We start from the raw sequence: 27,820 nt of genomic DNA, 5'->3' as shown, positions 1-27,820 counted from the left end.
ATAAATAAATAAACTTGATGGGCCTCTGGTGGCTCAGCAGACTAAGTCTGTCTGTTATTAACACAGCTGCTTGCAATTACTGCAAGTTCAAGTCCCACCAGGCCCAAGATTGACTCAGCCTTCCATCCTTTATAAGGTAGGTAAAATGAGGACCCAGATTCTTGGGGGCAATAAAGTTGACTTTGTATATAATATACAAATGGATGAAGACTATTGCTTAACACAGTGTAAGCCGCCCTGAGTCTTTGGAGAAGGGCGGGATATAAATTCAAATTTTAAAAAAACCTTGTGAAATGTTTCCGTTACTAACATCGCACTATTATTTTTCTTCTTTAGTTCTGTTTTTATAATATTCAGTGTTTTTGTAACAATTACTTATGATGCTTTTAGGTCATGATTGTTTTATATATATTATTTTATTGAATTGTTTTACGCCAGGGGTGTCAAACTTGATTTCATTGAGGGCCACATCAGGGTTGTGGTCAGGATTGTGGCCACAGGGTGGGCATGGCCAGCTTGACGATACTCGTGTCAGGGGCACCTATGGTGGCCCGAGTGTTCTGCCAGTGAAAACAGGCTCCTGAGCTCCATTTTTGGCTGTGATGCCTTCCTGCAACTCTCTGCCAGTGAAAACTCAGAAGGGTCGCACACAGCCCTCCCAAACTCCATTTTTACTGGCAGAGGCACCACGGGCCGGTCCTTTGCTGTTTCCAGGGTGGCTCTATGGGCCAGATCTAAGCACCCAATGGGCCAGATCCAGCCTGCAGACCTTGAGTTTAACACCCCTGTTTTATGCCACCAGAGTCACTTCCTGTGAGATTGGCAGCTATATAAATTTGATAAATACATTTGATTGCAAGAAGTTATGTATGTAACTTCCTTTTTGTATGGAATGGAGGTAGGTGGGTTGTTTTTATTCCAGGACAAATAGTAGTTTAAGCTGAGCATTGATTGACACTAAAGGGAAAGCATTCCTTCTCAGAATTCTGACATTAACAGAACCAAAGATGGTTACTTTGGTCCATTTCACATTACTTATAGGGAGCTGAAATGGTTTGTAGAAGTGCCTATTATTTGCTAAACTTATGTTGAAGCTAGAAGAGAGATTGGTTCCAAATTAATCGCATTATTTTAATATACCTCAGGAAAATGGAACAAGTTTTACTGTTAATTTGTTGCACTTCCAAAATGGGACTTTCTTATTGTAGTATGAAGTTAGCTTTTCCTGTCTTTCCTGGATTCTTATGATTCCAGCATGAGCTCAGAAACACTTTTCTATGTGAAAAATGGTGAGATGTACAGTTCTACATATTAAATGTACGTAAAAAGAACTTGGGCTGCACATGAGAAACAAATAGATTATATGAGATAGAAATGGCTTCCATAGGTAAAAGAAAACTAGTTTTAGATTATGTGCCACAGGGTAATTTTATTTTCCTTTCTTATTTTCAAAATAAACCGGAACAAATGAAAGTCAGGAAATAGAAATTACGAAGCTTTTATTTACAATGTTTCTTGCTAACAGATGACATGTTTAATATAGCTCAGCCACACAAAACAAGACTGCATAAAACTCCCAGCATCATCATAATCTTGCGGACCAAGAATCAATACAAATGGAACAGTAAGTAGACTTCAATCTTAATACTAGTACCTCCGGCACTAAGACCTTCTATTTTCAAAAGCGATAAGGCTTTTAATTTTCGCTTAGATTCAGGAGTTGGAATTTACCACAATTCCTAATTACTGTAAAAGGCTCCTGCCTTCTGGTAGCAAAATATGCTTCAAAAATACTGCTCATTGTGATTCTTGTGCGATTTGTTTCAGACATAGTGGAGAAGTCATTTTTAACTATGAGGAAAAGTTTTGCATGGTCAAAATCCATCCAAACCCAAAGCTTTTATCTCACGTTTTGTAAATCCCACATGCTGCATGGAACAAAACTTTTGTTGCAAATACAGAGGAAATTAAGAAGTGCAAATGCTTTGTGCTTCCTCCTTTGTTGTGCATCTTTGCAATGGCCAGGGCTAACTTAACTGGATGTTCTGCAGTTTGTCCCTATACAATTCTTTTTATTATTGATAGCTTTAATTTCATCATCATCATCATCATCATCATCATCATCATCATCATCATCATTTTAGAAAGACGAGCAAAAGCTTCCCAGTTTTTTTAACCTAACACTGCAGGTGATAGTTATTGGAATAAAATGAAAGGCCAATTTGGCTGTTTAGTCTAAAGCCAGCTATAAATGCCTCAGAATTGTCTTCTTCCATTTTAAAAATATCATGGCTTTAGTACCAATGGATCAGACATATAGGGAAAAAAATCCAACTAGAATCATTTTAAAGCACCGCACATTTAAATCTGAGCAAAGGAAACACCATCTAAGCCAGGGGTGGACAACTATGGCTCTTTTATGAGCTGTGGACTTCAAATCCCAGAATTCCTCAGCCAACCATGGGAGTTAAAGTCCACAAGTTGTATAGGGGTCATAGTTACCCACCCCTGATTTAAGCTAAAGTGCAAAGCTTCCTGTGGCCAATAGCAATAATGCATAAAGAAATAAAGCAGGCCTTTTAAAACCATCGGCAACACAGGGATTGGCTTCACAATTAATTCAAAAATGTCTTCATACCCATACAGCAATTTCCCTTTTGAACCTCTATGTATATTTCATGATGTACACTGCAATATGAATCCATTAGGGATGAATCCAGCTAGGGAGAAACTACTGGTGGGCAATCTGTCAGTTTCTCTAGCTCTATGCAGAATGAGTGGAACAAGAACTACCTGAATCTGGATACTTTTAAAAATACGTTACCTGGGTTATTTCTTCCCACATACATACAACAGAAACAAGTTTGAAAATTGCCTTTAAAAGCGCAATTAGCAGCATCGCTGGTGCTGGAGAGTCTCTGAAATTCTAAAGGATGTTACATTAAAACCAACCGGTCTTCAGCGCTATGATGGATCACGTAAGCCGTTGCTTAAAAGGCAGTCTTTCTGGTTGCAAAAGGAAATCTAAGCAGTTTGGTTACTTTAAGGGTGGGGGGTCTCCTAACTTGGCAACCTTAAGACTTGTGGACTTCTCCTATGCTGGCTGGGGAATTCTGGGAGTTGAAATCCACAAGTCTTAAAGTTGCCAAGTTTGGAGACCTCTGCTTTAAGAATATAAATAGCCCTCCATCTGCTTTTCCTTTCCTGTTCCCCAAGATCCCAATTTCCTTTGTGTCAGCAATTCTTAGCGCCTTGTTCCATTTCAGCGGGAATCGCTGCTCTGTTACTGCCCTGCAAAGAGGAGGACTCTTCTTCCTGAGAGCTGCTGTCTTGTGGAAGGTTGTTGCTTTCTTCCAGGTCATGAGGTGGCCTATTAGAAGCACGCTGTTGTTCTTCCTTAAGCTCGATGTACGAGCGCGAGAAAGTGTGGAAAATGGAAGTGACTGGAAAAGCCATCAGTAGGATGCCGCTCAAGATACTGCTTAGGGCCACAACCTGCCCTGGAATGCTGCGAGGCACCATGTCACCATAGCCGACGGTTGTCATAGATATCACAGCCCACCAATAACTGCTAGGAACACTGGTGAATTCATGCTTGGCACCCATTTCGTTTTCCGCCAAGTAGACAAGTGGTGAAAAGAGTGCCATGGCGACGCAAAGAAAAAGGAGGAGCAATCCAAATTCCCGAGTGCAGCGGCGCACGGTGAGTCCCAGGGTCTGCAGCCCCAGGGAGTGCCTTGCCAGGCGCATGACGTAGAGGATACGAAGAGCACGCAGGGTGCGCAGCACCAACCCCACTCTCTCCAGGTACTTGTTTCCAACTCCCCCACCCCCAGGCTTGTTGCTGGTTTTGGGAGAAGCCATATCTACAATCAAAGAGATGTAGAAAGGCAAGATGGCCAAAATGTCTATAATGTTGAGTGGAGTCTTCAGAAAGGCACACTTGCTCTCTGCCTGGATTGAGCGCAAGAGGAACTCGAAAGAAAACCAAGCCACACAGACTGTTTCCAGCACAAAGATGTCATGGCACTTTTGGGAACATTCTCCCTGCAAGGAAGGCGGAAAATTAAGAGTTATTTAACAAGCCAGCCCAAAAGAAAAGAAGTACTTTGAGATACCAAAAAAGCTCTTGTATTGTGTGCTTCTATATTCTGTTACAGATTTAAAGCTGCAATATAAAGCTAAACTAAACACATTTCTATACATTGGCATCTTTGAGACCAACAGATTTATTATGGGATGGACCTGGCCAGACAATAGCCTCCTTATCACATGAACTATTCAAATTACTTATTTTCCAAACGAATTTGCAAAATTTTTAGTAAATTTCTCTAAAAATAATGATTATTTTGACTTCATTTTTATAAATGCCTAACTCATTTAGAGCAGTTTTTTTTAAAGCTAGCAACTTTAAGATATGTGGACTTAAAACTCCCTCCAGCCAGCATGAATAATGGGTTTAAAACTAGCTCTTTCCCCCAAATGGCCAGATCTCAAATTCACACTAGATCTGGGACTTGATTCTGGCAAAATAATAATAATAATAATAGTAGTAGTAGTAGTAGTAGTAGTAGTAGTAGTAGTAGTAGACGATGACTTCAAGAAACGGCAGCTTCCTGCAAAAACACCAGTGGAACTGCAAAAAGATGCACTACTTGGAACATCGTATATTTTAAGAAGATACTTGGCTGACCCCTAGGACGCTGGCAGCAACTCGTATCAACCATTAGCGCCAGTCAATGGTATTTGTGATACATTTTTAAATGTTCATTTGACTGAGTTTCCTGTTTAATGAATACAAGTGATAATAATAATACTAAAGTAGTAGTTACTCGACATTAATCAATTATGCTGGAAACGCTTCTAAAAAGTTTATTCTATAAAACAATTTCTCCCCCTAAATTAAAACTAATAACTGCCATTAAAAAAAATCCAAGAGAACTGTTTGAATAAAGTTGTTATCTAAAGGCTGCAAATAAACTCACCAGCACAAAACTTAATCAACAATGAATAATGATTTTTATTTGCTTGTTTCATCCCCACTTCGAAATATAGCTAAAGTTCACCCTTACCCTTTTCTTTATGTTGAATGTTAATGACCTCCAGCAAAAAGAGAGAACAAATAAAGGCTATTGGCATAAACATGAATTATTTTTTCTTAAAAATTCTATGTACTTGATGAGGAGAGCGCAGGGTTTAAAGGTGGAACAAGGTTTGCCTTCCACACTTCCATTTCTATTTTTACATGTGCAAAAAGAACCACACAAATATATTGTACCACTGGAAACCAGCCTTTTTGCTGCTTAATTTTGACAACGTGATTTCTGGGTGCAGGGGAATAGGTATCTTATGGGGTAGCAAAAACGCTTTTTCCAAAAGGCAACTGGACTTTCTTTTCCCCTTTGGAAATGTTTCTTCAGTTCAGAACTGAATTGCCTTTTGGAAAAAGCACCTTTGAGACAACCATGACCTGGATAAGGAGTCTCCAGACTTGGGCAACTTTTAAGACTTGTGGACTTCAACTTCCAGAATTATTCCAGAATTAAGTTTGGAGACACAAACATACACACCCCGACCTGCATGATTAAGAATCTCCGTAGACATATGACTTCAGTAACAGAGTTATTAATGCCTGGAATACACTACCTGACTCCGTGGTCTCTTCCCAAAATCCCCAAATCTTTAGCCAAAGACTATCTACTATTGACCTCACCCCATTCCTAAGAGGTCTGTAAGGGGCGTGCATAAGAGCACCAGCGTGCTTACCGTTCCTGTCCTAATGTTCCCTTTGATTTTATCCAATTTGTATAGTTATTTCATGCTTATAAATACTGTTGTGACAAATAAATAAATAAAATAAATAAATAAAAACATATGTGTAGTGGAACTCACACTACTAAACTGAATTATATACAGTTCATGTCCTGTTTTCCAGCAATGCATCTTCCTTTTCTCTGAAGATAAAAGAGTGTTGCTTTGCTGAACTCCTAAAATTCACCATTATTTATGTGTGTGGGAGGGGGATGATTTAGACATTTCCTACAAGTCTGCTCAAGGAACTGCGGAATGGCTGTAATGGTATATGGGAAGGACCTTGGGAGACAGGAGGAAGAGCCGCAACTTATACAATGGTCTGATAAAATTTGAAACCTAAGGAGGAGAGAGGGCAAAAGTATCACAGAAGGGACCCGCCCTAGTTTTGGGGAGCGTAAAAGTGAAGGGTGTGTGTGTGTCTTTCAGACTTACAAGATTCTGTTAATGCAAACTTACAATAAAGATAGAGATAGTATCTTCTTGTCTAGAATACCTCGTATGTCTAACAGTGATTTAGATCAGGGGTCTCTAACTGAGGCAACTTTAAGCCTGGTGGACTTCAACTAGATTTCAAGTTGAAATCCGCCAGGCTTAAAGTTGTCAGGGTTGGAGACCCCTGATTTAGATCACTCTATACATTAAGGAGAAGAAGGATTCATCTGGAATATTTTAATGAAAGGGAAGGAGGCAGATTTCTGTTATTGTTCTCTCAACTGATATCATTTGCTGGGAGAGATTTGCAAGGACGAGGCGGTTAAACATAGTCAAGTTTCTGCAGGATTCTAGGCTCCCTCATTATTCTGGTTAAAAACAAACTAAATTCTAGACCAAGACCTGAAGTGGTAATTTTGCCCAATTAGACAACAAAAAAGAAAAAGGTAGGAAAACAACTACACTAGCTTCTCACTCCCATCAACAAAAGCCAGCAACAGTTAGGCATAGTGTTACTTTCAATGAGAATTTTACAGCCTCACTTTCAAACCTAGGAGTAAGATTTCACAATCCAAAAATTATTTTAAGTTTTTATTTGGGAAAGTAACAGTGGCCAAAGTCTTTAGTCAGGTCACCGGTCAACAAAAAGCAACACAAACAGCCAGAATGTTATCTTGGTAGATATCCACACATATCTTATATGGAGAAAGTGAAGCCCTAGTTCACCATTTTTCCATTCCATTATTTTGAATCATGCTGGAATATTGTTAGCGGTTGTTACGGAAAGGAATGATTTTAAATGATTTAAATTATTTGCAAAGATAATTTGGCAGACAACTAAGTGGCCCGTTCATGGATATTATATATAAAATAGGCTGATCATCAATAACTAGTTCTGGGTGTGGAATAAATGTTTTAAGCAAAGAAGCCTTAAGTAGAAAACTGCACCATGGGAAAAGCACATGTAATTCAGGGAGAAAACACACAGTTGACATCTCTTTTTAATATTCACCTACATTCAATTTCTTTTGGAAGGAGACCTGAGAATTATTTCCACATTCCATTCTGCATATATTTTATAATTTTATAGCTGGCACAACTAGATTTTGGATTGGAACAAAGATCCATTTAGCTTTGCATTTGGTTTTCAAATATGATTAGCTGTATAAGCAAGAAGCTAGTAGTCTTCCTTCACCTCTTCCCTTTCACATTTAGTTCTTACAGGTTATAGCCAAAGGAATTGTTCTTCATAAATTGCTTCAAATGACAAAACTAACAACAACTGTGTGACTAATAATTATGATTCCAGTGGTAGTGAAGTACATTAATTATACATTGTGCAAAGTACTTTATCTCCAGCTAGTACATTTTATTGCTTGCTCTAAGTCCTACAATTTTGGGAAAGGATTAAAATGTCCAATGCCGTGCATAATTATATAATTTCTATAGTAAAATCCCTTCCTAGCCATCATTCTTTTCTCCTATAAAGGCTTTTATTCTGGAACTGAAAACCAATAACTAACAAAATTATCAAAATATAATCAACAGGGAATCCTGGGAGTTAGACCCAGAATAAGCAATCCAAAATCTCTTACCAGGATTTACAAGACAGTGCTGTATTGTTTTCCTGAAGCAAACCTGAACTTTTTTGGGGGTGAGGGCACGTTAATGAAATAATAGGCTAAAGAGTGAATTTCCCCCCTCTCTTTTGGCTTGATGCTACTGCAAAGATTTTGGTATAACCATGGTTTAGCAACATCTGGGTACTTACGGGACCGCCTGCTGTTACCGTATTCCTCCCACCGACCCGTACGCTCTCACAGAGAGGGACTCCTCAGGGTGCCGTCCGCCAAGCAATGTCGGCTGGCGGCCCCCAGGGGAAGGTCCTTCTCTGTGGGGGCTCCCACACTTTGGAACGAACTTCCCCCGGGCTTACGCCAAATACCTGACCTTCGGACCTTCTGCCGCGAACTGAAGACACATCTTTTCATTCGCGCGGGGCTGGCTTAAATTTTAAATTTTAAATTACATAAATTTTATCGATTTTAATTTTTTTACTAATTTTAAATGGGGTTTTGGTTTTTTATAAATTTTTAAAGTTCTAGGCTAATTATAATAAGTTTTTTAACTTGCATTTTAAATTGTATACTGTAGTGTCTGTATTTTATTGTTGCCTGTACACCGCCCTGAGTCCTTCGGGAGAAGGGCGGTATAAAAATCAAATAAATAATAATAATAATAATAATCTTTTTTCCTGACATGTTTCCATGAAGTTGTGTTCACAGTATACCAGGCCATGAGTGAAACAAGTTATCGTTTCCTTAGCTGCATCAGTATTATTATTGAATATCAATTAGGAAGTTACCAACACTAAAGAAGGATGCTATAGGTTAGAACAGGGGTGTCAAACTCACAAGGACTTATTGTTGTCACATAACATATTGCAAGTTTTTTCCCCTTTGCTAAACTGGGGGTGGGGGTGGCCATCGCGTGACACATCTGGCCTGCCGGCTGTGAGTTTGACACCCTTGGATTAGAACTTGCTAAAATAGAAATAAAGGTACTAGAAAAGACATTCAGAATTTGCAATGTGTCTGTACCTACAAAGATCAGACTCATACAGGGAATGACTTTCTCCGTGACATTTTAAGGAAGTGAAAGTTAGACTCTTAAGAAGCAGGAGTCTATTGATGCTGTTGAACTTTGATGTTGGAGAAGACTCTTGCAAATGCTTTGGGCAGCTAATTGTGATTGTTTTTAGCTCTGTCTTAAAGAAACTTTTTCAGTCTAGGTCAGTGATAGCTAACCTTTTTGCCATTGCGTGCTGGGGGCGGGGTGGTGATGGTCATGTGCACATGTGCCCACACTCATCATTCTATGCGCCCCACCCTCACGCATGTGCATGCGACCCCCTCCCTCCCCCCGCTCCTGGCACGTGACAGCCCGGTAGGCCCGTTTTTCTTTCTCAGCTGGATCCAGAGCCTCTCTATGAGTCTAGGGAGGACTAAAATGGCCTTCCCCACTACCCCCGGAGACCCTCCGGAGGCCAGAAACTACCCATTTGCCAACTTCCGGTTGGATAGGAAGTGACGTTTTTTGCTGTCCCCAGACTCCAGAAACTCCTAGAGAGGCTCTGGAGGCAGGTAAGAGAGAAAAACGGACCTTTTCCACCACTCCCAAGGCCCTCCGGAGGCAGGGAACAGCCTGTTTCCCTGCTTCTAATGGGCCCAGAAGGCCTGAAAATCAGCTGGCTGGCACACATATGTGTGCCGGAGCTGAGCTCGCGTGCCCACTGATATGGCTACGCGTGCCACCTGTGGCACATGTGCATAGGTTCGCCATCACAGGTCTAGGTTATGGCAGAATGCAGTGTAAGTAAGAATGGTGTAGGAAGAAAGTTAAGAGTTGACAAAACCCTGTAGGCTTCCTCCATTCCTGCTACTACACTTTAAAAGCAGATTATCTAGGCCAGTTCCAAGGCACGACACCTGGCACTGGAGAATAATTCTTGCACACATCCTCTTGAATCTGGATTGCTGCAATGTGCTTGACGTGAGGCTGTTCTTGAAGACCACCCAACAGATTCAATTAGTTCACAATGCAGCTGCCGACTCATTGCTTGGCAGTTGCTGTTATTAATATATCATTATACCCTGCACTGTCTTCCAATTAACTTCTGAGTGCAATTTAAGATGCTGGTGATTATCTCTAAAGTTGAAAATAGCTCTGTACTGAAACCCTCAGTACTGTCTTCAATCAGAACCAAACTCATTCATCTTGAGAGAGAGAAACTGTTGGTAGCCTTCCAATTCCACAAGCTTTGGAGGCTTGTAGGTACTCCTTTCCTGTGGTGGTGCTTATACTTATGAATAGGCCATGCTTCAACTGAGGTGCCCTCCTAGTTTTCCAGGAACAATTGAAAATAGAACTTCCTTGGATGACTGATGATGAGGGTGTTGGTGATGATGATGATGAATGTCATCTACAGGATGAGTTGGGGATCTAGGTTGTCCAGAAGATTATCTTTTGTCCCTCCCCCACTTCATAGTCAAAAATTAAAAATCACTACACAGATTATTTAAGTAACAGTTCAGCCAGGTAACCATCCTAAACATAGAGCAACAGCCTATCTCATCTCTTCCTGGGATCCACTCCTTTTAACCCCTTTATTTTAACTCCAGGTTGTCTGTGTTCCCCCAAATGACTGAAGAATGTATTTACCCAAGGAAGTAGTTATGCTGCTATTTTCCTACTGGTGGGAAAATGCCCCCCTCTATTCTTAGAACCTGAATAGGGCAGAACATAATGAGGCTTTTATTAAAGTGGTTCAGATTCTCCCTTTAAAAGGGGATTATGCCCATGTGGCTTTGGAATGTATGATAGGACAACCCATATAAACTCACTAGGGTTGAGGACTAGGGGTGATATGGTAGCAGCATTCCAATATGGAAGGGGCTGCCTGAAAGAAGGAGGAGATCAACCTATTCTTCAAAGCATCTGAAAATAGAACAAGGAGCAATGGATGGAAGCTAATCAAAGAGAAAAGCAACCTTTGCTGATGAGAAATTTCTTGACAGTTAGAACAATTAATCAGTGGAACAACTTGCCTCCAGAAGTTGTAGGTGCTCCAACACTGGAGGCTTTTAAGAAGAGATTGGATAGCCATTTGTCTGAAATGGTAGAGGGTTCCCTGCCTGGGCAGTGGGTTAGACTAGACGACCTCCAAGGTTCCTTTCAATTCTGTTGTTATTATTCAATAGTAATAGTCAATTATAAGTATTGTAATACTTGTAACATAACATAACTAGTAATGTTATAGTATAGCATGGTGTATGGTATGGTATGGTATAATAACTTTTATTAAGGACTTTTATTTTTCAAAAATACAATTAAGAGGGTACTTGGGAAATAAGGGGAACTGAGTTCTTGCTTCCTAGATTTATAGAATAGAATAGAATAGAATAGAATAGAATAGAATAGAATAGAATTTTTATTGGCCAAGTGTGATTGGACACACAAGGAATTTGTCTTGGTGCATATGCTATCAGTGTACGTAAAAGAAAAGATACCTTCATCAAGGTACAACATTTACAACACATCTAACAACTGTTATCTGCATCTAACAACTATTCAACAGCAAACAGACATACAAAGACATAGAGAAACAAAGACCATTAACACACAGCTGAGCAAAACAGCACTGCAAAGAAATAAAACATCCCTGATGTTTCTGCCTATACTTTCCCTGGCAGCTTTATCCCACTGGTTCCAGTTCTTCCAGGGTTTTTGGGCAGAAGGCCTGGCTGAATCACAAGGCCAGCCAAGCATCTGCTCTCATTCCTTGTTATTCTGAGGATTGCAGCCAGAAAGACAACTTCTAACTCTATCCCTGGAAGAGGCCAGTGGTTTTCTAAAACGATGTGGTATCTAGAGTTGCTAGCCAGCCAGCACCATATACCATTCCTTGTCAACAAGTATTAGAGTCTAGCAATGTCATGATTTTAAAATCAATTCTATATTACATTCTTAAGACACTGTAATCAATTCTTCAACTTCAATTTTTCCCCCTGTTACATTTACTGATAGAGGCTTTTCTAAAGCAATTCTGAGGTGGGATTCCACATTACAGTGAACATGCAAAGAATATATCTGACCCAATAAAATACAAGTGAAAAATGGCTTGTGATGGTATGGTCGTATTATTAAATGCCTGATGAATAGCTAACATTTCTGTTCTGTTCTGAGAAGCTAAAGGACAAATGTAAATAAGCTGAAGAAAGAATGTATTAATGTGTGGGAAAGCTATTATTATTATAATTTTAAAAACCCAGTTCAAAAACGCACTCTTCTTCACAATCTTCTATAGCTGTAGTATTCATAATCACATCCATAGATTTTAATTCCCTTTCTTAGAATGATAAAGTGTCCAGGACATTTCATGCTACTCATTTCCTGATTACTTATTTGTAGCCTATGACTATCATTAAGTGTTAAACTTGTACCCTATGGCTATCATTAAGTGTTGTGTTATACCTTAATGAAGGTATCTTTTCTTTTATGTACACTGAGAGAATATGCACCAAGACAAATTCCTTGTGTGTCCACTCACAGTTGGCCAATAAAAATTCTATTCTATTCTATTCTATTCTATTCTATTCTATTCTATTCTATTCTATTCTATTCTATTCTATTCTTTGTTAACCCAAGACTTTGGGTTTGCTCTCCTGAAGCAGGAGGAATGGGGGTTTTCTGATGGATGTCTGGTCATTTTTCCTGCCATTGAACAAGGAGTTTGACATTTCTCTTCGATACAGTCTGTTTCAAATGGCTCATGAAAAACCCGCTCCAAGCAACTTATTAAACAACAACCAATCATTTTGATTGAAAATATGCAATTAAACCTAGAGTTGGCTTTAGACTGTATCTCTGTGCCAAGACATTTTCCACCCTATACCTGCTGTTTTAGTCCAAGTCCTACATTTCTGGAGGGCTCGGGACAGGGGTTATTCCTCTGCCCTGGTCCTATTAGACCTCTCAGCGGCGTTCGATACCATCGACCATGGTATCTTGCTGCGCCGGTTGGGGGGATTGGGAGTGGGAGGCACCGTATATCGGTGGTTCTCCTCCTATCTCTCCGACCAGTCGCAGACGGTGTTGACAGGGGGGCAGAGGTCGACCGCGAGGGGCCTCACTTGTGGGGTCCCTCAGGGGTCGATTCTCTCGCCCCTGCTGTTCAACATCTACATGAAGCCGTTGGGTGAGATCATCAGTGGTTTCGGGGTGAGATACCAGCAGTACGCTGATGACACCCAGCTGTACTTTTCCACCCCGGACCACCCCAATGAAGTTGTTGAAGTGCTGTCCCGGTGTTTAGAAGCCGACGGGTCTGGATGGGGAGAAACAGGCTCAAGCTTAATCCTCCAAGACGGAGTGGCTGTGGATGCCGGCACCCGATTCAGTCAGCTGCAGCCGCAGCTGGCTGTTGAGGCGAGTTATTGGCCCCAAAGGATAGGGTGCGCAACTTAGGTGTCCTCCTGGACGATCGGCTGTCGCTTGAAGATCATTTGACGGCCGCTCCAGGGGGCCTTCCACCAGGTCCGCCTGGTTCGGCAGTTGCGCCCCTTCCTTGATCGGGATGCCTTATGCACGGTCACTCATGCGCTCGTTACCTCTCGCCTGGATTATTGTAATGCTCTCTACATGGGGCTCCCCTTGAAGTGCACTCGGAGGCTTCAATTAGTCCAGAATGCAGCTGCCCGGGTTATAGAGGGAGCTACACGTAGCTCCCATGTAACACCGATCCTGCGCAGGCTGCACTGGCTGCCTGTGGCCTTCCGAGTGCACTTTAAGGTGTTGGTTATGACCTTTAAAGCGCTCCATGGCTTAGGACCTGGGTACTTACGGGACCGCCTGCTGCTACCACACGCCTCCCACCGACCTGTACGCTCCCATAGAGAGGGACTTCTCAGGGTGCCGTCCGCCAAACAATGCCGGCTGGCGGCCCCCAGGGGAAGGGCCTTCTCTGTGGGAGCGCCCACACTCTGGAACGAGCTTCCCCCGGGTCTACGTCAAATACCTGACCTTCGGACATTTCATCGCGAACTAAAAACACATCTCTTTATCCACGCGGGGCTGGCTTAAATTAGTTTTAATGGGAAATTTTATTAATTTTTAAACGGGGTTTTTTAGTATGGAAATTTTTAATCTCAGGCTAATTTAAATAAGTTTTTTAAATGGTATTTTAATCTGTATATTGTATTGTTTTATTTTGCCTGTACACCGCCCTGAGTCCTTCGGGAGAAGGGCGGTATAAAAATCAAATAAATAAGTAAAATAATAAATAAATTTAAAGGACAGAAATTCGTAACAGCTTTCTCAAAAATCCTTAGGAAATAGCCACCTGCCTAAAATATTAGGTAAATATCTCTTTGAATAGTTTTAGTTTACATTAGTTTCTGTATTCCTGAGGTCTCTTAAGAGCTTTCTCGCATGATTTGATAGAGTTTATTACTTTTGAATGTGAGAATTTACAGTACAAGATTAAGTCACAATTAAAAGCACTCCTGTACTCTTATATTGAATAGCAATACTTCAATCTTTAGGACAATTATTTTATACATGCTCATAAAATGATACATCACATATTTAGTATAATTGATCAAATATTTTTAAAAGCAGCATCTCTCCTTCCTGCCCATGCCTAATTTAAGAAATGAAAGCAAATTTCCAATCTCAAATTTTTATTTAGCATCATTCTCATGGACTGACAGAAGTGCATGTATTTATAAAGCACCAATGAACAAATAATACTCTAAAATAGATTGAAAATAGGCAGTTGGTATTTTAGAAATTAAAAATTCTCAAGCTTGTACTTTTACCTTTTTTTGTTAAGTACGACATTTTAAATTCATGCTTCTTGTTTTTGGTCCTACTGTCAGGCGTAGGAAATCTGGAGCCAGAGTTAGGTCAAAATGAGTACAAGTTTATTTCAGTTTACGTCTAAATAATAATCTGAACTACTAACTGTCAAGGCAAATAGCTGATAGAGAAGAGTCAATGGAATTCAAGGAAGACTGGACTTAGGTCTCTTGTGGACGCAAAGGGATCCAAACTGATGACGTGTTTGAACCCTTCCATGGGCTCGGCCTGGTCATCTCCTACACCTTTCCACCAAATTTCTCCAAATTGTAATCTCCTCTCCTCCAGGAAGGAAGAGAATCTCCAAGAAGAATTCAAAAAGTTGAAGACAAACTGTTGCCCAGAGATAATTCTTCACTTGCTCCTTGTGAAGGAACAAGCATAGAAGTACATATAAATGGCAAATATATTTATACATCATCATTCAAGGATGAGAGGAACTAACACCTTTAGCAAAGTAGGTTTGGTAGGTAGGTAGGAAGGACAAGAAGCAATGGGTAGAAATTAATGAAGGACAGAAGCAACTTAGAACTAAAAAGAAATTTCCTGATAGATAGAACAATTAATCAGTGGAACAACTTGCCTCCAGAAGTTGTGAATGCTCCAACACTGGAAGCTTTTAAGAAGATTTTAGACAACAAATTGTTTGAAATGGTGTAGGGTTTCCTGCCTAAGCAGAGGGTTGGACTAGAAGACCTCCACGGTCCCTTCCAACTCTTATTCTATTCTATTCTATTCTATTCTATTCTATTCTATTCTATTCTATTCTATTCTATTCTATTCTATTCTATTCTACTGATAATGGGAGAAGAAGAATCTGGATGAGATGGGAGAAGAGAGCTCTGTCGTTTGCTTTCAGTCTTAAAATGTACAGTCTGGCTTACCCAATTTCTTGTTTTCATTGTCATCACTGGATAAGGTTGATTATGATGAAAGTAGAACAGTTTGATGGGGCAAGCCAACTTTCTAAATGTTTATTATCAAATTACTAGATACAACTACCAGTTTAAATTGTCCCAGACTGCACCAATATAGCAGCCAGTCCAGCAGCAAATATTGAAAATATAATACTCTGAGAATTAGTTTGCTTGTGATGGAAAGTGTTAAAATATAACCATCTGAGAGATGCAAAACTATGTTAATTCATTGTTCATTATCACTAGAAGTCACTCCAGTAGCATATTTAGCACTAGACAGTGATGTGCTGTGCATCATGTGTGAGATTAAGTTAGGCATACTATAGTAATTTATACATACTAACTATGTTAATATACTGCGGGAGGCCATTTCAGTGAACTGGTGAAAAAGCAGACTAAATCAAGACCAGATTGAAAAGCTGAAAGCAGATGAAAACAAGTAGTAGTGAGTTGCAATACTAGAAGATAATCTAAGGCCACCAGACACGAAAAATGGGTTCTGGAAAAAATATGGATCAATTTAGGACATGCAAAGGAATCCAATCAGAGACAAAAAGAACTGCATGATCTTCTGAGTACAGACTAATGAATTCGTAAACTATTATAAGATAAATGGGGGAATATAAAGAAAGAACTGTCTCAGAATATTGTGAGAGAAAGACAGCAGTAAAACATGACAAGATGGCAAGTAACAATAAATTGCTCCAGACAGTCTGAACAATCAGTAAGGACAGAAAGTGACATTGTCCAAAAGAGGGAACAGCAATCAAACTTCTCTCCAAGCACGAAATCATACAAAAGTGGCAAATAAACCACAAACATTTGGCAATGGATTGATAACAAAAGACTATCTAAAACCAAATAAACAACAGCAGAACTTCACAAGTCCTTTTTCTCTAAAAGCTAACCGTTTAATGCAAAAATAAAGTGAATTAAAACAAACGAAAATAAAACTGCCATAATATTTCAAGAGCTACAAATTTGACAAGATTTCAAGGCTGTTAATTTGTGGTCTTGCCAATTCTGAGTGAGGATGCCAAAGTTATATAACAGAAAAGCTAACTCTTCAAATGTTTTGAAAAAGATTTTTTTTTAGTTTTCTTTCCTACATTACAGGTCAGCCCATAAACCAGTATCTATATTTAATTGAATATTCATTATGTAAAGCAGTCTTTGGAAGAGCCCAAAAAGCTAGCTGTTATTATTATAATAATCGATGTTTGGGAAGCAGGCAGGTTTGCTGCTTGCAAGCATTTTAGTGATTCTTTTAATTTGACAGTATCATTTTAATATTGGATTTGCAAAATAGATTTGCTCCTCTTTCATAGTTATACTAGACTAGAAATAGACACTACAATTCAAGGCTCTTTATGACGTTTTGCTATACTTTTCCATTGGCATATTAATAAGCGTCCTATCATTTCTTTGTTGAATTTTAACTATCTTCACCATTTGGTTGCTACCACTAATTACCGTATATACTCGAATATAAGCCGATCCGAGTATAAGCCGAGGTCCCCAATTTTACCCCAAAAAACTGGGGTAAACTGGGGACTCGAGTATAAGCCGAGGGAGGGAAATGAGGCAGCTACCGGTCAGGGAAACCCTCCCTCCCTCAGCCGAGAAGGCTGGCGGCTCCCCCGCCCTGCCCTCTCACTGCACCGGCAGGGCTTCCCCGCGCTAATGCAAAAGCCCGCCAAGTTTGCGCCATCCGGTATAATGTGAAAAAAAGAAGAAGAAAAAAAACTCGAGTATAAGCCGTATATACTCGAGTATAAGCCGAGGGGACGTTTTTCAGCACAAAAAACGTGCTGAAAAACTCGGCTTATACTCGAGTATATACGGTATATTAATGTGTTATTTTAGGGAGATTGCATTTTGACAATGGCTTATTATCAGCCACATAAGACTAACAGTTTTATCCTGTTAGTTTGTAGTTTTCTTGACAGCACTGACTGTCTAAAAATTATTATACCACATTCTCTGATGCTTTGATTATAAGTGCATTTCTTTTTAGCTATCCTCAAGCCATATCTTGGACTGAAAACATAATTCCTATGCTCTGTTTTAAAGACTTTGGGTTGTTTATTTTACTTCTAGTCCCATCTCCACCATCTCACACGGTATAAAAATAAAAATTAAACTAATCATTGCAAGAAGCAGAAAGACATCATAGACGCATCAAAATCTTCTCCTACACAATCTGCATTAAATGGAATTTAACTTATTCAGAACATGCCCGTGCTATAAAACTGTTGTTGGAATAGGAAGGGGAATTTAGTATCACATTTTGCTGAGCACTCTGAACTGAAGAGACTGCCAATGAAAAATAATAAGAATGTAGATTTGAGGAAGCTAAGTCGGCCAAGTAGCAGGAAAATATTTGTTAATCATCAGGTACAGATTGTGTCCCTAGTGCAGTGGTTCCCAACCGGTGTGCCGCGGCACTAAGGGGTGCCGTGAGATCTTTTGAGGGTGCCGCCAAAATTTCGGGGAAATTTCTCGTTCTCGGTCCCCTCCTTTTCACAAAAGGGTGGCTCCACCTGTTGAAAAGCCTGGAAAGCCCTCCCGGGATTGCTGATTTGCTGATCCGCCGAGCAAACAAAACAACCCAGCCTCTCTCGGAAGCTCTCTCGCTCGCCGCTTTTCCATTCCCGAGGACGCCTTCAGTCGCCGGCCTGCGCTCGTCTACTTCGCTGGGAGGAGCTTCGGAGCTTCGGGACCGCTGGGAGGCAGGCAGGCAGGAAGGGTAAAGAGGACTCGGTTCTGCAGTGTGGACGCGATTTCCCCCTTTCGCGCTTGTCGCCGTTAAATCCTTAGGAGAGAGGAAGGGGCTGGGGTTGGAGGGATTATTGGGGGATCGGGGATGGCAAGAAGTTTTTTTCGGTTCCTTTTCAGAACTGTGGAAGAAAGGGTGTTTTTTTCCCCTTTCCTAGAGTTTGTGTCTGTGATTACTTTCGGAATACCAAGCTGATTTTATCATGCCTTTGCGATCCGCCCGAGTTATAGAATTAAAACAAACCCTTTCACTCGGCTCCCATTCATTCCTGCTGGTGGGGAGTCATTGGTTTGAGCAGCATTCAGCCCACTTGGACTTGAGATCTCTGTTTTGACGCACTCTTGAGATTGAAGGCAGATTGGGGGGTTGCGGTGGGGGAGGGCGGGGAAAGAAAGGCAAAAGGTTTAAAACTAATGAGTTTATGCTGTAATGTGAAAGCATCTACGTGAAGCCAGTTTGGTATGATTATTAAGTCATCAACTAGAAACCAAGAGACGTTTAATTCTAGTCCTGCCTTGGGCACAAAGCCAAATTGGTGACCTTGGCCAGTCACTTCTCTTGTCCCTAGAAGAGGTAGAATTAGAATTAGAAAAGAAGTAGAATTGCCAAGTTACTTCTGAAAACAGCTGCCAAGAAAAGTTCAGTAGTCCAAAATGATTTGAATGTGCAATTGTTTAAATGCAGTTTATTTGTCTACTGATGGCTGATTTGTTTGAATGCAAAGCTTCCAAGAATTCCCTAGTTTTCGGATTTAGCTTGGTGTAGGATGGCCACACATTTACATGCAAAAGAGACAATTAAAAACTAAGGAAACAAAAGATCACATCTTCTCTAGCTGTCAGCACACAGATAAGCAGGGATTAACACCAAACAACCAAGCAGAAAACAATAGAAATATTAAGGAGAAATATTCAAAGAAATATTAAGGAGAAAACCACATATCCACCAACATTGGTAGGGCAAGTTATTGTATATAAAAAGGCATCAAAGCCACCATGACTAGCATAGATATGTTACCTAGCCAGGTAATGAAATTTCTTCAAGCAAATAATCAAGCTTAGAGAGTGCCAAGGAAAGTTATCCTAATTTACAGATATTGTTTTTTATTCTGTATTCTCTTTAATTCTTACTTGTTTTAATGTATTTACGCATAAATGTATGTATAAGGAGCTCTGTAATGACAGGTTTACAGAACAATGTATGAAATAGTATGATTGAAGTGGAAACAAGGCAGGGGTTGAATGAATAAAAAGTTACTATAAGGTTAGTGAACAGTGTTCGTGTAGACTAGATTTAGTGAGACTTCTTTTCTTTTCACTTAACTCTCCTTTGCTTATCATCTATTATATTTTCTATGCTTTACTTACCATTGCTTATACAAAAGAAAGCAGTGCGGTTTGATTGATCCATCAGCATTCTCATTCATACTTCTCACCAGTGTAATTCCACATGGCACTTTAAAACAAAAACAAATTGAAGCAGCCAACTTCACTATTCCAAAATAAGAGGTAACAGCAGCTTAATGGCTACAAGCTTACAGAAAGGAATTTGAAGAAAACTGATTAATTAGGGATTTTTAAATGCTGAAGTTTATCTCTCAAAGTTTTAAAACGTGCAGGTATTTTAAAACGTGCAGGTACACGAGCACACAATAGATTTAAGCTTAATGTGAACCGCTACTAGCTCATAAAGCGCTTCTCTTATTTTGCTGAAGGGAACTGGGCTCTGCACTTGGTTTGTGACTCACTCTCACTCGGTTTATTTGCTTTGGAACAGGGTAGTTTTGTCTTTGGGGGTTTTGCTCAGCAGTTATCCACTGAAACTATTGTTTCAGCGTGCAGGACTAGCCTAAGATAAAAGGTTTTAACATATTTTAATGGGGTTTTTATAGGTTTTTTATTTTATTTTATTTTTTTATTTTTTAGAAGGATGGATAAGTTCGTAGTGAGGAAGCGAAAAGTACAGGCAGATGAATCTCCAGACCAAATGGTGGCTTCCAGTATTGGTACTGCTTCGAAGTCAAACACTGAAGGTGTTCCTGCTCCATCTGAATCAAATTGCGAAAAGGGGAAACACGCATCTCTCTCGAAGAAAAGGACATATATTGATGCCTATTTAGCATATGGTTTTACTTCAAACAATGATGAAGATAATCCGTGTCCTGTGTGTTTAGTTTGTGGAGCTACACTCAGCAATGAGGCCATGGTACCTAGTAAGCTCAAGCGGCACCTCAATAGCAAACACCCTTTTGTGTCACAGAAGGACATAGCATATTTTTTTCGTATGTTAGAAGGGCAAAGTAAGGCGGCTACTAAAATGGTCAAGAAGGTAACAGTAGCTGACACTGCTCTTGAAACTTCCTTCAGAGTAGCAGAGCTGATAGCAAAGAAAATGAAGCCTCATACAACTGGTGAAGAAATCATTGGCCCTGCATGCAACATAATTGTAGAAACAATGCTTGGCAAAGAAGCCCAGGAACAGATTTCGAAAGTACCTCTTTCCAACAACACAATCAGCCGTAGGATATCTGAAATGTCAACAGATATTAATGAAGAAGTTGTGAAGCAGATAAAATCGAAAAGAAAATTCGCATTGCAGGTAGATGAGAGTACTGACATAGCTGGAAAATGCCAACTGCTTGGGTTTTGCAAATTCATTGACAAGGATATTGTGGAACAGTTTATGTTTTGCAAAGAGTTACAGACTACAACTACTGGAGAGGATATCTTTGCATCTGTAAATTCGTACCTCACTGAACATGGTCTTTCATGGAATTACTGTTGTGGCATATGTACTGATGGTGCACCGTCGATGATAGGGAAGTACAAAGGCTTCATCACCAGGGCATTGAAAGAAAATCCATCTATAACTACAACTCACTGCTTCCTACACAGAGAGGCTTTAGTAGCCAAGACGTGTGGAGAAGAGTTAACTGAGGTTTTAAACCAGGCTGTCAAGATGGTTAATTTAATCAAATCCAGGCCACTGCAAAATAGAGTTTTTCAAAAGATGTGTCAAGAAATGGGTGCGAATCATATTTCACTGATTTTGCATACTGACATAAGGTGGTTATCAAGAGGTCGTGTACTGAACCGCGTTCTTGAACTCAAAGAAGAATTAGAAGCGTTTTTCCGAGAGGAGAGACATGATATATTCATAAAGCTGCTTGAAAATCATACTTGGTGTTTGAAGCTGTCATATTTGGCAGACATTTTCATGAAGCTGAATGAACTAAATCTCTCAATGCAAGGAAGACTTGAGGGAATTGTAACATCAGTTAACAAGATGAAAGGTTTCCAGAGAAAGCTGAAATCATGGAAGTCGGCTGTTCAGAGAGACGATGTGTCAAACTTCCCTTCTCTTCAACAAGCAGGATATAACGGCTTTGGAACTGTAAAAAATCTGATTCTTAATCACTTGGAACAGCTGAGAGAAGCAGTTGATAAGTATTTTCCATCGCTGTCTACAGAAAAACTAGAATGGATTGTATCACCCTTCGAACTGGCTGACATGGCTGAAGAGCTGGACTTCACGGCAATAGAACGTGACGAATTTCTTGATATGTCTGCTGATTCAACACTGAAAGTCAAATTTGAGAAGAGTGACGAGACACTGGCAGCTTTTTGGCATGCAACATTGGGGGAATACCCTAATTTGGGTCAGAAAGCTATTTCTCTACTTTTGCCCTTCTCCACATCGTATCTGTGCGAGCAGGCATTTTCTGCCATGGCTACAATAAAATCGAAACAAAGAAATAGGCTTCTTTCACTTGAGGACGATATGCGGGTGGCATTGTCAACAATAAGACCTGATATCAAGAGTTTGTGTTCCAAGCATCAATCACAAGTTTCACACTGAGTATACATGCATGGTGCACTGTGGTCTATTTGTGTGTTTGTCTTGTATCATAGTGTACTTGAATACATTGTGCAACTACAGTAAAACTTGTCACAATTACATATTTGTATCGTAATACTATTTTTTTTATTAAGGCAGAATCAGTGTAAACAGTATTCTCATATCATCTAGGAGTATAAGGTGTTGTTGCATGCAAACTCTCGAAATGAAACAAATAAATAAATAATAATAAAAAAGCTACGGAGATTTTAAATATCTATTTCCTTATAAGGGTGCCGGGAACTTTTGAAAGGCTTTCCAAGGGTGCCTCAAACAAGAAAAGGTTGGGAACCACTGCCCTAGTGGTTCGAATCCTTAGTGCCACATAACGCGGTGAGCTCCTATTACTTGTCCCAGCTTCTGCTAACCTAGCAGTTCGAAAGCACGTAAAAAAATGCAAGTAGAAAAATAGGGACCACCTTTGGTGGGAAGGTAACTGTTCCATGCGCCTTTGGCGTTTAGTCATGCCAGCCACATGACTACGGAGACATCTTCGAATAGCACTGGCTCTGAGTATCGCCCCCTAGTGTCAGGAACGACTAGCATATATGTGCGAGGGGAACCTTTACCTTTTTACAGGTTGTGTAATTTAATCACTCTGACAAAATCTTCTCCCCCAAAATGCTTCAAATTGATCAAGATAGTGGTATCAAGTTACTACTCTTCAGCCTTGCCCACAACAAATGGCTCATCCTCAGGTAATTCCTTTTTCTAAATTACCTAAGAATATATTGTTGCTTGAGAGTGGAGGTTCATTCTCCGAGCTTGTGGGTTGGTTTCCAAAAGTTTCGTTACCAGGCTAGGTAACTTCTTCAGTGGAGTTTAGGAATTCCCTAAATTTCGCTAAAGATGTTTCCTAACCTGGTAACAAAATGTTCAGAAATCAACCCACAAGCTCAAACGAATCTCCACCCTCATCCTACACCTGAGCTATAGCTATTTGACACTATCGCAAAGTGTTTCTTGTATACAGCTGTGGTGCAATGCAGGTAGCCCTGGATTTTTTTGTGCAATCCAGGAAGGCCCTTTAGCTCACAGAGACTCAGCCTTTTCAGGAAAGCTTTGTTGTATGAACTAAGTGAATGCCTCTGGATCCATGGTGTCTGAGATGAATATTAATTTTTTCACATACTTTTTGTACATTTTGACAAAAAAATATTGTGATCAAATCTATGAATTTAATCAAACCTCTATCTATCCGTCTATCATCTATCATTATGCCACAACAGTAAGAATTAAAACACATCTGTTGATGTGGAATCAGCAAACTCTTACAAAGATCTTAGCCACTGATTTATGAGTTTATGTTAAGACATATAATAATTTATATTAAAAAAATCTGCTCCATTAGACTACTTGAGTTAAGCAAGTGTTCGTACAGTTATTCATTAATTTGGCTTGTTTGAAGACAACATATTTAATTAGTAGTTTTCATTCTATTTTGGCTCCTCCCTAGCTCTGTGCTACATCCTGCTGAAACCCCCTTTTTCTCCTTCTTGGAACAGTTCTCATCTTTCTCTGAACACACTCTGTTCGTGTTCAAAAAAGAACTATTTTCTTTACTTTTTAAAAAAATATTCTTTTATCATAAAAAATAAAATACAAAACAGTAAAAGAAACAAAATGAAACAAAACAAAAGCATAATTCAACCCAGGGGTGAAATGCTACCAATTCGATTCGGATGAACCGGTAGTGATAAAAACTACCAGTTCAGGCGGACCGGTAGCAAAAAAACCCCTAACTTTTTAAACTGGTAGTTAAAAAAAAGCTACCGGTTCCTCTAAATCGGTATTTCCGACAATCAGATGTGCTGCGCAGTTTAGCTTTGCTAGAAAGCAGGAAATCGCTTCCCCGCCCCCCGCTGTTATACTTACCTTCCCAAGCCTCTTTTTGGTGCATATCGTGCATGCATGTGCAGCGCACATTTGTTTTGCAGTGCACATGCGCATGCAGTGCACCTTTGGTGGGTACTGTGCATGTGTGTGGTGCGCGCTTGGTATGCAGCTTTTATGAGCAGCCAGTAAACCGGTAGCAAACCAGTTCAGATTTCACCACCGATTCAACCCTAATATTGGCTACCTGTGGTTTTCCGAGTGCACTTCAAGGTGCTGGTTACCACCTTTAAAGCGCTCCATGGCATAGGACCGGGATATCTTCGGGACCGCCTTCTGTTACCACCTACCCTCTGGAATGAGCTTCCCCCAGGACTTCGACAACTTCCTGACCTCCGGACCTTTTGCCGCGAGCTGAAGACGTATCTATTCTTCCGAGCAGGACTGGCTTAAATAGGGTTTTTTAAATATGGATTTTATTGGGGTTTATTTTATATTTTGTATTGTATTTTAAATTTTAGGCCATATTGAATAAGTTTTTTAAAGAGTGTTTTTATTGTAATATATGGTATTATTTTATCTGCCTGTTCACCGCCCTGAGTCCTTCGGGAGAAGGGCGGTATAAAAATTAAATAATAATAATAATAATAATAATAATAATAATAATAATAATAATAATAATAATAATAATAATAATAATCAACAAAAAATAGTGTGCAAAAAAAGAAGAAAAAATAATCAATTAAATTTAATATTTCTCAACAAAATACATATATGTATGTATGTATGTATGAAAAAGCAGTCAACAGGTTAAACTAAACATTACGCTAATCTTCAAGTCCCTCTGTTAACCATCTCTTGTTATATTTAGCACGTAGAATGTCCACAAACAGTTTCCAGTGTCTTATAAAGCTGCCTAGTCCATTATCTCTAATCGAGCAGTGATGAAGAACTATTTCAAGTTACAGACATCTTTCTCTGTTGTAGCCTAGTTGGAAAACTGATAACTACAAGTAGTCCTTGATTTACAGCAGTTCGTTTAGTGACCATTCAGTTACAACAGCGCTGAAAAAAGTGACATGACCATTTTTCACTTTTATGACCACGGCAGCATCCCCAAGGTAATGTGATTTACAACTGGATGCTTGACAACTGGTTTATTAACTGTGGCAACAAAAATCGTGAAGTGGGGTAAAACTCACTTAACAAATGTCTCACTTAGCAATATAAATTTTGGACTCAACTGCGGTCGTAAGTCAAGGATTACCTGTATTCTATGGTTTTATAGTTCTGTTTATCTATTTATCTAGAAACAAAAATACATTGTTAAATGTTTTACAGTTATTAAAATTAAATTTTGAGAGTGGGACAAACCTTTCACTTCTAGTTATCAAGAATGGATGAAATTGGTGTATTACGAAGTATAAGCAACATATGATGATATAATATTAACAGTCTGAAATAAATGCTATATACAGAAAAGCCATTGCCCTTGAAAAAATCCATTAGACAAGACAGAGGTATACATTTAAGTCTCAAAAATTTCCGTAAGAAACATGCACTGACAATATCCTTGAATCTTAAAACTCTTTGAAAAAGGCCCTAATGTTGCAGGATAACTAATAAGAATGAATACTTCATTATGCACAGCATTATAAAATCTAAAATATTTAAACAGAATTTAAAGTAAGAATGTTGTAAAAATATTGAAACCTCTTATAGAATTTGGTGAGGTTTACTAATCTTTTAATGTTGATTTTGCTCTTTTCATTTATGTCCTCAAACTCCTTTACTGTAACCCTAGGTTTGTCATCAATAGCAACACTAGTATTCCTTGAGCAAAAGGCATGATATAAATTTAATAATTAAATAATCATTAATTTTCATAAAAACAAAAGAAAAGTAAAAATGATTACAAGGTTTTCTACCCAAGGGAGAAATTTGTATGGAACTATAAAGCAAAGTTGCAGATTTCTGTTTACATATGAACGATGAGCTTCAAACTAGGATCAGAGACAAGACAAGTTCTTGATAATAAAAAGGATTATGGCACACTAATTACTATTTTATGCTGATCAGATAAAACTATAGACAGTAAAAATTACTTTTGCTCAGTTTCACAAATATTTTCTTTAAATTTGCTGTGGTTTAAGGCAGGGGTCTCCAACCTTGGCAACTTTAAGCCTGGCGGACTTCCACTCCCAGAAAACCCTAGCCAGCAAAGCTGGCTGGGGCATTCTGGGAATTGAAGTCCTCCAGGCTTAAAGTTGCCAAGGTTGGAGACCCCTGGTTTAAGGCACTCATCACCCCAAATAATTTATCTTTATCTCCCTTCACAGCAGATGCCAAAAAATCCTCTTTCTGCCTACTGTAATTTCTTCTTTTGGAAAGAAAGTCCAGCCTTCATTTAGCTAAAGTTTTTGATACAAGAAGACAAAAAGAATCTGGACAATGTCCAAAATCCAATTATTGAGATATCTGTCCTAACTAATTCAGAAAGTTAATATACAGGATCCAATCTGGATCGGTTATCGGGGCCAGAGGTTTCGTCTTCTGAACTTTTGGACTTATGCTGGAGCCCATCTTTAGGGAATTTGACACACTCTGCGAGAGAGAAGTTCCCCGAAGATGGGCTCCAGCGTGAGTCCAAAAGCTCAGAATACAAAACCTCTGGTCCTGGTGACTGATTAGATTCTGCAACATTATCCTGAGACACATATATACACCTTCATTTGTGAGTGAATATATAATACCGTATTAACTTAAACGCAGAAAAGCAATTATAATTATGCTAATCACAACCAGCACATCTGCTTGGGATAAAATTTATCTTACTGCCATATGCATATATGTACATACAGAAGCAAGCCAATAAGCAAATATTGACAGAGACGACTCAGGCAATGTTTACAATTGGGTAACCATTATTTTTATAGTGTGCACTTACCCGATCTTCTTCTTCTCTGAGATCTGGCATGGTGCTAATGCAGAGGCTAACTGCAGTGATGACAACAAAAGAAACTGATATGCAAGCAAAGATCTTTCCTGGGATCCCTGAATGAGGATTTTCTACCATGTCCCTGAGCTTTCTCATGCACAAATGCAAGCGGCCGCTGTCCTTGAAGGCACTTTGGGGTGCTTCGTTAGCTTCTACTTCTTCTCCTTCTCCTTCTTCTTCTTCTTCTTCTTCAAACAATGCCGCCTCCGCTATCTCCTCTTCTTTCATTCGTAGTCTTCTTCTACAGCACCACTCCAGATGTTCCTCTTCTATCCCCCAGTAAACCAGTTCATCTTGGAAAGAGAGCACACACATTTCCCTGAGGAGCCTTAGTTTCCCAGCAGTCAAAAAAGTCATGATGGTCCTGAAGGCACAAGGATTGCGGTCAAAAAAGAATTCATTGCAGTTGACATCATAATCATCACATATATCCATTATTTCGTCATAGTTGTTGCATGATTTTAACTTTCCAAGCCTGGTCAAGGGACAATTCTCTAATGTGGTCCATGGAATTTTGTATTTTATGCCACCTACATTGATTATCACATTCCTGGTTAGGTCCTCCCTACAGGCAAAACAATACAAGTCTTCCCCAGGACTGAGAAGTTTTGCTTTTTTGTAGAAGACGCCTTTCTTTGTCTGTACATCACAAAGTGTCTCCAAGTTGTTGTAAGAGTATGCAGTAAATTCGGGCTCTGCATTCCCAGGCAGCAATGCCATTTCCTGATACAT

The 27,820-nt window shown here is 39.5% G+C and overlaps 1 protein-coding gene across 1 annotated transcript; it reads right to left on the bottom strand.

Moving 5' to 3' along the window:
* Nucleotides 1-3,233: 3,233 nt before the first annotated feature.
* On the bottom strand, nt 3,234-27,820 carry KCNG2 (potassium voltage-gated channel modifier subfamily G member 2). The gene is made up of 2 exons (XM_058178732.1): nt 27,038-27,820; nt 3,234-4,047 (listed from the first exon to the last, which is right to left on the bottom strand). The coding sequence occupies exons 1-2, from the start codon at nt 27,818-27,820 to the stop codon at nt 3,235-3,237; spliced, it is 1,596 nt and encodes a 531-aa protein (XP_058034715.1). The 3' UTR covers nt 3,234.

This window comes from Ahaetulla prasina, chromosome 3 (assembly GCF_028640845.1).
Source record: "Ahaetulla prasina isolate Xishuangbanna chromosome 3, ASM2864084v1, whole genome shotgun sequence".
Taxonomy (NCBI): domain Eukaryota; kingdom Metazoa; phylum Chordata; class Lepidosauria; order Squamata; family Colubridae; genus Ahaetulla; species Ahaetulla prasina.
The sequence above is the reverse complement of the archived record's forward strand: the minus strand, read 5'-3'. Positions and strand labels throughout refer to the sequence as shown.